Source organism: Lactuca saligna, chromosome 3 (genome assembly GCF_052625555.1).
Source record: "Lactuca saligna cultivar CGN05327 chromosome 3, ASM5262555v1, whole genome shotgun sequence".
Lineage (NCBI taxonomy): Eukaryota > Viridiplantae > Streptophyta > Magnoliopsida > Asterales > Asteraceae > Lactuca > Lactuca saligna.
The window spans coordinates 82,931,292-82,941,739 of NC_136419.1; the positions used below are offsets into that span (position 1 = coordinate 82,931,292).

General features: G+C 33.3%; 1 protein-coding gene across 1 annotated transcript; it reads right to left on the reverse strand.

Moving 5' to 3' along the window:
- Positions 1-2,184: 2,184 nt before the first annotated feature.
- On the reverse strand, positions 2,185-4,805 carry LOC145036965 (U-box domain-containing protein 45-like). Its single transcript, XM_078985500.1, has 2 exons — positions 4,366-4,805; positions 2,185-3,293 (listed from the first exon to the last, which is right to left on the reverse strand). Exons 1-2 carry the CDS (start codon positions 4,638-4,640, stop codon positions 2,447-2,449), a joined length of 1,122 nt encoding a protein of 373 aa, XP_078841626.1. The 5' UTR covers positions 4,641-4,805; the 3' UTR covers positions 2,185-2,446.
- Positions 4,806-10,448: the final 5,643 nt, after the last annotated feature.

The following is a 10,448-nucleotide window of genomic DNA, read 5'->3' on the forward strand; positions in this document are numbered from 1 at the left end:
TTGGACATGACCACTACATCTAATTTCACATTCATCGCATACAGACATAAGGTATCGTAGTTTTTGCGTTGTTTTAATTATGACATTAATTAAAAGACAATCTTATATTGTGTCTAGGGTGTGTTACCAGCCATTTCTACTAAGCACATTTATTGTCAAATACACGTACAAGAAAGCATGAAGCTACATTGGAAGGGAAAGAAAAGACCACGGTGGTGGTGAAGGTGATGAATTGGGGCTAGGTAGGCCCATTGTTTTAATATATATTAATATTAAGAAATAATAAAAAAAAAAGATAAAAATATATCATCCATCACAAATAGCCTTTTTAATTTGATCATGGATCAAAGCCAAACAAATTCAAACACAGGATGGTCTGACCGCAAAAAGAAAGAAAGACAGTAATCACATAATCTTATAAAACCATAGTGACGATTTCAATAATCTACTCTTGTTTTTATAAAAACAATCGCAACGAAAAAAGTTACCACATTATCAATTATATTATTACTTGGTGATTCTTGTTGATTTTTGTTTATATTCATGGTCCTTAGCCGTTACTACATATGCCAATTTGAGAAAAATAATCATACATTTTAAACTCCGTATAAATAATAAGAAAAGTGACAAGTTGTGTGTTCAATTATCCACCTTTGAAGCGTCTACTATTGACATGGAAACAAAGAACAAAATCGACAAGATAACATTGTTCAAAATGACTACCACCTCTGAATAACAAAGAAACATCCTTCAACATCCTTGTTGAGTTTGAAAGTAATTAAACAAACAACCAATCACGAAAGAACTTGCAAAACCTAACCCTATCCCCCTACCAAGTGATTGCATAAATTAGGTTAAGAAGTTGGTATATCCACTTGCACTATAACTTTATAAATTCACAAATCAGTCACATATATATATATATATATATATATATATATATATATATATATATATATATATATATATATATATATATATATATATATATATATATATATATATATATATATATATATATATATATATATATATATATATATATATATGCTCATCTGATAGAAATATCACTTCACAAATCACAATTTCCTAAATCAAGGATGTATAAAAGAAATTAAAAACCAAAACAATTTCACAATGTCATATAGTAAAAGAAAGACAGAGGTTGAGTCTGAGACCAAGAGAAAGGGAAGGGTTTGACGTTTCGTCCTCTAGCAATGACTTTTATTGATTCGGGGTAAACTTGAGAGGAGAGGTGAGACCTAGACATAGAAGTGGTTGATAGGAGTGACATTGCAGATAATATATTTGCAGTAATAGTTGCTAGCCGAAAGCTGAATGATGTAAGTTAGAAGTTATGGTTTTTATTTATATAAACGTGTTTTTATTTATGCAAAAATGTTTGGCAAAATAATTGGAAGATGCAACATGTAACTTTAATTTATATAGAGCTTTTGAAATATACAAAATGACATCTAGTCATATAGAAATTCCTTTGCATTGAATTGGTTTGGTAAATAGAATTTCTTTTGCATTGAATTGGTTTGGTAGTGTGTTTTGAACCATCCCGATGACATCTGTTTCATATATAATTTCTTTTGCATTGAATTGGTTTGTAGTGTGTTTTGAACCATCCCGATCTGATTTCAATTATCGTAACTAATCATATAACCACTCACTAAATAGATTAGATAGATGAAAGAAGAAAAATCCTAGATCCACCATTGATTTGATAGATGAAAGAAGAAAAATCAGAAATCCAACATTAATTTGAGTCAAGATGAACAGTCTTTTACTTCAATTTGCCAACCAAATTAGTCGGTTTTAAATATTCCAAACCAACCAATTATATTTTAAAAGTTCAAACCGACAAAACCACTTGATATTTACCAGATTATTCCATATAGAATACACCAAACTCTTCCATTTTGGTTTAGGTGGTTGCATCCCTTGACTATAGGAAGTGTTAAAATTGCAATTTAACACTCTCATTGACGAAAAAATAATCCATTTTAGGACCAACACTAGTCCACTATCAACAAGTCTTTATTACTAGATTAGGCCCCCTAACTTTAAATTCACCAATAAAACACACATATACATTACGTAAACCACTACACAAAGCATCAAAACTTAACCACCTTTATCCACTCACAACAACTTTTCACAAAATCAAACTAACCCTAAAAAAACATATTCCTTTTATCCAGAAATGAAATCATAAAACACAATCCAATGTACAACCTTACTCCATCAACTTACAACTCCCTAAAACATCCACATCTGGAAAAAAGACAAAAAAAAAAAAAAAAAAAAAAAAAAAAAGAACCCTACCAGTCTCATGATACCTTTACCACAAGGCCTGGACTGGCTTTACCAACTTTGGTATACTTTATCATCGGAAAACCCAAACACCATCGGAAAAAGCCATGAAAACCGGCATAATTTACTTCAAAGAAACTTCCGAAGCACAAATCGGAAGATCACATGGAGTACAAACGAAAGCTCTTTCTTGCAAATGTCTCAAACTTTGCTCCATACTCACTTGCACCATATCTGCAAGCATCTTCTTCGCGTTTCCAGATTGTTCATCTCCATCGATTTGCGATATTATATTACTTAATATATCCTCAAGTGTGTCAGCCTCGAGCTCCGTTCTCCGGTACGGCGATTCCCGGAGCAGCCGGAGGAGGGTGTGCGCTTTTGTTCGTGAATTCGGAGTTCCTTGAACTGTTAGTTCCAAAAGTCCAGGGATTACACCTTCTTTAAGTATCGGTTCTCTGTATTTCCCTCGATCGATTTGACACATAGTTAAAAGTGTTCCCACTGCGTGTTCCCGGCTCTGATGGGTCCCACTTTCGAGAACTTCAACCACCGCAAGGATTCCACCGTCTTCTGACGTCAGCGAAACTCTTCCCTCTTCGTAATCGACTAAAGTTTCTAGAAGCGAAATGCATCTTTCGGAGATTTTTGAGGATTTTTTACAGGTTTTGAGGATGTTTGTTAAGGTGGGAATCGGGTGAGATTGGAGAATTAGTGAGAGATTATCGGGTTCTGTTGAGAGATTGGAGAGAGCTACAATGGCGTCCATTTTGGCTTGTGGGGAGCCGTGGTTTATGATTTTTAAGAGAAATGGGATGACCCCAGATGCTCCCACGGCGGACTTCTTCACCGGAGATGCAGATAGAGTCACTAACGCCGCCGCTGCATGTTCTTGCATGGTTGAATTGTCCGATTGAAGAAAACCTACGATTGGTTCCAAGGCACCAGCTTCCACGATTGTAATCTTGTTCCTGAAAACAAGATTCAAGATTTTAGATATATGAATAATGATTAATTAATGAAACTTTGATTCAATTGAAAACAACAATTATATAACTTTATTTGTACGTAACATTTTTCTCATCAAAAAACAGATATAAGTTTTGATTGTATACAAAAGTTTTTCTATGTAGTAAAAAAATAGTTATATAGCTTTTCTTTTCGTTTTTCAAGATCGTAGAGTAAAATTTAAGACATATAAATTATTGTTTATATAAAAAAAATTGTATAGGACAAGTGGACAACTACTATAAAAAAAAAAATAATCAATTTAAGCAACCATTTGCAAAATTGATAAATTGTATGAGTTATTTTAACAATATATGTTAATAAATGTATTCATATTACTTTTGAAATCGGAAGATATTAATGTGTAGTAGGAGACCACAGACAAAGTTGTAAAAAGTTATTTCAATTATTAAATTGCTAAAACAATGAAAAACAAGCACACGACAACCCAAAAATACCAACCACAATTTACTTCAAGATTAATCAATCATGCAAGTTTTAAATTCTAAAATACATTAAACTAATATAATAACCATTAGAAGAAATAAAAACCACAAAAACTTTTCAAATATTAATTCATTTTAACTTCTTCTTAACAATTTTAAAATCACCAATGAAATATCCTAGCAGGGAATCTTTTGAACAAGAGAGAACTCTGTTTTTCTAAGTACGAACAGAACTACTCATAAAACTAAACACTTCCAATCAAAAATCATGGGTATATTGTTTAATTTAAAGAACAATATATGGAATTTTTGTGATCAAGAACAAACACTAATTTGATTATCTTGGTCAAATTGTATTCTTTTCTGTTAACCAATTGGAAAAAAGATTAACGATAAAAAGAGACCACAAAACACACTTTCAAAAAAGCTTCGATTCCTTTTTCTTTTTCCAGATATTGCTGATTCAGCCAAAAAAAGGGTGCAACGATAACAAAAGAAAACGATTCAACACAAAGTCATCATCATCATCATCATCATCATCATAGTATTATTATTATCAAAGAAAAAGATGAAAGATAAACAAACATACGTTTCGTCCTTAACTGCGAGGTTAAGAAGAGCAAGAAGGGCAGCTTCGTTGGCTTCCGGTGATGAAGAGCGGAGCATCGACACAAGGGGTTTAATTGCGGCGGAGAATTGTCGGCGACACCGCTGGGAAGTCTTGGTGAGTCGCCGGATCTCGTTAGCGGCTTCAATTTTGGAACAGGGGTTGGTGGGATCATCTTGGATGAGGAGAAGAAGGGTGTGGGCGACGGCGGTGGCGGTGGAGGTGGTGATGGTGAGGTGGCAGGTTTGGGAATCCATGGAGGTGAGGTGTAGTGGTGCCACCGACGGCGAAGGGACAAGTGGTGGAGAGAGAAAATATCTAAGGAGAAATGAAGGGATTTTGTGTTTATAAAAGAAAGGGAAGAAAACGTAAGGTGTAGATGAAACGTGGGAAGCATGGCGTGGCGTTAAGCAACAGTTACTTTCAACTCAAATTTTAATTTTCTCGTTTTCTAATTGTGAATTTAGACAAAATTTTATATGTAGTTTATTTGTTTGAGTAAATTGCAATTTTATTCCAAGTTTATATCTGTTTACATGTGTAACAACTAACAAGTGTTTTAAACTTGTGCTTTGTAACGAGATCAACTATTTTTTTAATCTTTTTTTTTTATTTTGTTTTATACAAATAGAAAATTTAATTTTGTTTTATATAGTGATTAGTAATTTTGTTGCATGTTTCATTTTTGTAACTCTTTTACATATTAACCATTTTTGTATCTATTTCTTATTGACTATTTTTATAATTTTATCTCATGGGTGATTGTTTGTGTAATTTTATTTTCTCACACAATGAGCATTTTTCTCATTTTGTCTATATGAAACATATGGACCATTTATGAAATTTTGTTAGATATAGACAATTTCTTTAATTTTGTCTTACACAAAATGATATTTTATGTTATATTGTCTTATATAGGGACCATTTATATAACTTCATTACACACGAATTATTTATTTATGTAACTTTAAATAGCACATGAATCATTTCTATAATTTCATCTAGAAAGAATATTTCTGTAATTTTATTTTAGACGATGATCGTTTCTATAATTTTGTTACACATAGACTATTTATGTAATTGTTTTTCTTATAGGGGCTATTTATGTCATTGTCATTTGAAATATTCGTGATTGTTTATGTCTTTTTGTCTATTTGAAAACTATAGGGACTAAAAATACAATTCATAGAAATACACCTTAGCTCTGAAAGAAGGAAGAAGTTTCTGGAAATGGCATATTTAGCCCTTATGTTTTGGTCTTATGGCAGAATACACCTTAACTCTGAATTTTTCTTCACAAAAATAGTTTTCGAAAATTACAAAATAAACACTATGCTTTTATATTCCTATTATCATTTAAATCAATTAATTTTATTTTAAAAAAATCAAAAGAAATTGAGGGGAGTTTACCGCATACTCCTTGGTTTTTGGTAAGGAAAATAAAAGTGAAGAAAATAATGTTGCAACCTACAAAAAATTGAGAAGAATTTCTCACCTTAACCCTCCGGTCTTATATGCAATAACTATTGATCAAAGACGGTTATTAAAAAAAAAAAGGATGTTAATCATGTTTAACAGCTGAGAAAAAGGCATTAATTAAGCACACGTCATTCTTTATACAAAAGAAAGAAAATTACCACTAGCTTTCTTAATATAAAGTACTTGAAAAAGCTACAAGTCATTAGTGTAATATCAATAAAATAAATAATTGTGTAACTTAATCTTGATATTAACTTTTCTGAAAAATGTATCACTGAAAGACATAAACAAATATCTGTGTTTCAAAAGCAATATAGCTAAGTAATAGAATTATTTTTAAAATTTACAAATTTGAGACTCTAATTCTTTAATTCTCTAATTTTGAGACTCTAAATCTCTAATTTTGAATTTTCACCCTAGAAGAATACAAAATGAAAATGCCCAACGTTAATCAATCATAGAAATATTTTTTTAATTATCGAATATTTGGATATCCGAAATATCCAAAATTTTATAAAATGGATATCCGTATTAGAACCCGAAAAACTAGATATCCAAAAATTTGGATATCCGAAATTTAAGATATTTTTAAATCAAAATTTTGGGTTTTTGGATTGGATGTTCGGATTTGAATATTTTTCAAACACGTATAGGAAATATAGAGAATTTTATTTATTCCTACACAACCTAAAAATCTTGACCTACTTATTGTGGTCATCTTTTTTAAGAGTGTCAAAAATACATTAGGTTTTTAATCTATGTAAAATATATATATTTTTTATTTTCTTTTTCTTTTTAATTTATATAGATATTATTTGTTTGTTTAATAATTTTTACTATTTCTTAATCAATATTATTAAATGTGTGGGACCTCAAATCATGCCCTCACTTTCCTCGTTCTCTTTGCTACCCTTCCTCACTAACGACTTCATATCAGACGATTCATTTATGTTGTGGATCATCACTTCAAACATCTTGTTCGTCACCATTACTTACATATTCATCTTCAACTACATCTACAACTCTATTTTCACTTGAAACATATAAACATATTCATCAAACATCAAAATAAAAGAAAACCCAATGAAATGTAACAAAAATACACAAGAAATTCTACCAACATGTTAATTAAAATATGAAGTACAAAAACAAATAATTAATCGGAGTATGATCATTAGTAGTTTGTGAAAATTTTAGTACTAGATCATTTTAAGCCTTAAAATCATTCCTAGTAGTTTTTTTAACAGCTACATTTTGTATTAAAAAACACACTAGCAAGTGCAAAATCTGTGGAGGGTATGATGAAGAAGAAAGCTGCTACCAAGACTGAGGTCGATGAAAAGAGCACGACCGGGGGAAGCAACAACAACATCAAGATGAAGAAGATTTTTTCATAGTCAAGCAACAAATCTGGGAGCAGCCAAGAAGGCAAATGGTGTGACCAGGGCAAGAGAAAGCATGTTGGTGATTGCATCGTCTGCTTCATGTGCAAAAAGCCCATACATATTTCTACAAATTGCCTAGTCAAAATAAATAGTTTGTTTCAATTGTGGAGAGGATGGACACATGAAGGCAGGGTTTCCAAAGGTTGAGAAAGCTACCCCAAGGATCATGCCACCAAAACCTAAGGGTCAAAGTTATCATATGACCCTTAATGAAGCAAAGAAAGAGACCGATGTGGCTTTAGGTGCATTCTTAGTTAATAAAATTTCTGTAAAGATATTATCGGATTTTGGAGCAGATCATTGATTTGTATCGCTTGAATTTGGTAGGAAACTTAGATTATCACCACTTAGACTAAGTACCCCTATCTTAGTATAAGTAGCTGGTGGTAGAAATGTATTTGTTAGCAATTTGGTTAGAGGTCGTAACTATCAACTTGAACGAAAACAAATTTCGTCAAGAGCTTTTGCCTTTTGAGTTGAGTGGGTTTGACGTAATTCTTGACATAGATTGGTTGGAAGAAAACTTTACTGATATCATATGTGGAAGGAAGATGGTGCGTATTAATACCCTTGGGAGAGAGCCATTTGTGGTTTAAGGTGATAAGAGTATAGTAAAGTTTGGAATAATCGCAATGATGAAAGCCATAAAATACATAGTCAAGGGATGCATGTCATTTTTAGCATACGTGATAGATGTGAAGAATGACAGAAGATGGCAATAACTGATATACCTATGGTGTGAGATTTTCCTAAGGTGTTTTTGGATGAATTACCATGATTACCATTAAAGAGACAAGTAGAATTCGGGATCGACTTATTGCCAGGAACAACGCCAATTGTGAAAGCACTGTATCGTTTAGCAGCTACAGAAATGAAAGAATTAATGACACAACTCCAAGAGTTGTTGGGCAATGGTTTTATAAGACCTAGTTTATCACCCTAGGGAGCTCCAATACTGTTTGTAAAGAAGAAGGAAGATACAATGAGAATATGCATTGATTATAGAGAGCTAAACAAAGCTACAGTCAAGAATAGGTATCCTTTACCTAGGATAGATGACTTGTCCGATCAATTACAGGGAGCAATCGTTTTCTCCAAGATTGATCGCGGGTCAGGATATCACCAATTGAAGATTAGAGAGAAATACATTAAGAAGACAACCTTTAGAACAAGGTATGGCACTATAATTTCCTTATTATGTCATTTGGACTAACAAATGCACCATCAGAAATCATGGACCTAATGAATCGAGTTTGTAAACCTTTTCTTGATAAATCATTAATAGTGTTCATTGATGAAATACAATATTTACTCCAAGAGCAATCAAGATCATGGTAAACACCTCTGAGAAGTATTAAAAGTCCTAAAGAGGGAGAAGCTTTACCAAAAGTTCACCAAGTGTGACTTTTGGATATGGGAGATACAATTCTTGGGTCATATTGTTAATCGAGAAGGCATTATGGTTGACCAAACAAAGATAGATGTTGTGATGGAATGGGAGACGTCAAAGAGTCCGACAGAAATTCGTTGTTTTTTGGGATTGAGGGGTAACTATCAAAGATTTATCCAAAACTTTTCTTCTATCGCAGCTCCATTGACAACCATGACCAAACAGGGAGTTACCTATACACTGAGTGAGAAGCAAGAAATAGCTTTTGGTGAATTAAAGAAGAGTTTGTGTGAAGGACTAATCCCTATCCTACCATAAGTAACTGATCAATTTGCAGTTTTTAGTGACACTTCTACGAATGGAATGGGATGTGGCCTTACCCAAAGAGACAAAGTAGTAGTTTATGCCTCCAGACAACTGAAGCCCCACAAGCAGAATTATCCGACTCATGATCTAGAGCTTAGAGCAGTGGTTTTTTCCTTAAAGATATGGAGACATTATCTTTATGGAACCAAATGGAAACTATATACGGATCATAAAAACCTTCAATATCTCTTGTCTCAAAAAGAATTGAGCACGAGACAAAGGTGATGGATGGAGCTACACATGGACTACGATTGTGAGATACTTTACCACCTAGGTAAAGTAAATATTGTAGCTGACACCTTAAGTAAAAAGGTGATTCCAGAATGGAAAATAGCTAGATCATTGAAGATTTAAGTGATCTCAATGATTGTGGAAAAGATCAAGGAAGCTCAGACAAGGGCTCTGGTAGAAGGTAATAAGAAGATAGAACGTCTAAACAAGACGTTTGTGTTTGAAGAAGATAATAAACGGTTAACGACGTTTAATAATCGCATTTAGGTGCCAAAGTTGGGTGGTATACGAGATCTTCTCATGGAAAAATCTTATAAGAACACCCAGGAAGCACCAACATGTACTTGATCTTAACACCCTATTATTGGTGGCCATAATGAAGGTCAATATGGCAACTTACGAAGCAAAATGCATAACTTGTGCAAGAGTAAAGGTATAACATTAGAAGCCATACGAGGATTTAGAACTCTTATCGGGCCCCATAAGGAATGTTACCATGGATTTTATAAAAAGTTTCCAAAGACAAAGAGAGGTCACAACATGATCTGGGCAGTAGTAGACCGACTCACGATGAGTGCGCATTTCATAGTCGCAAGGGAGAATTGGTATATGGAAAATTTAGTTGAGACCTATGTTGAAGAATTGTCCAAATACATGGAGTACCCTTATCTACCATGTCATATATGGACCGTCGATTCACTGATAGATTCTAGAAGAGTTTACAGGAAGCAATGGGCATGAACTTGTGCTTAAGTACTGCGAATCATCCACAAACGGATGGATACAATGAGAGAACTATCCAAACTTTGGAAGATATGTTGCAGGATTATGCCTTAGAGTTTCTTGATAGCTGACCAGCTATCACTTGCCGAATTTTCCTACAACAATAGTTATCACTCAAGCATCAAGATGCCTCCTCACAAAGCATTGTATGGAAGGAAGTGTCGTACACCATCATGTTGGTTGGAAGCGGGAGAGAAGCACTTTATGGGTCCTAAGTTAGTACATCAAACCATTGAAAAGCTAAGAGTCATTAGAAAGAGGATGCTAGCTGCTCAAAGTCTTTAGAAAAGCTAATCAGATAAGAAGCAACGACTGATAACCATCGTGTTGGTTGGAAGCGAGAGAGAAGCACTTTGAATTACCTGACGAAC

Bases quoted from the DNA above. Each gene is read 5' to 3' on its own strand.
- LOC145036965 (XM_078985500.1), bottom strand. From the start codon at position 4,640: ATGGATTCCCAAACCTGCCACCTCACCATCACCACCTCCACCGCCACC. The intron at 3,294-4,365 runs GTATGTTTGTTT...TCTTGTTTTCAG, and splicing joins CTCGCAGTTAAGGACGAAAC to GAACAAGATTACAATCGTGG.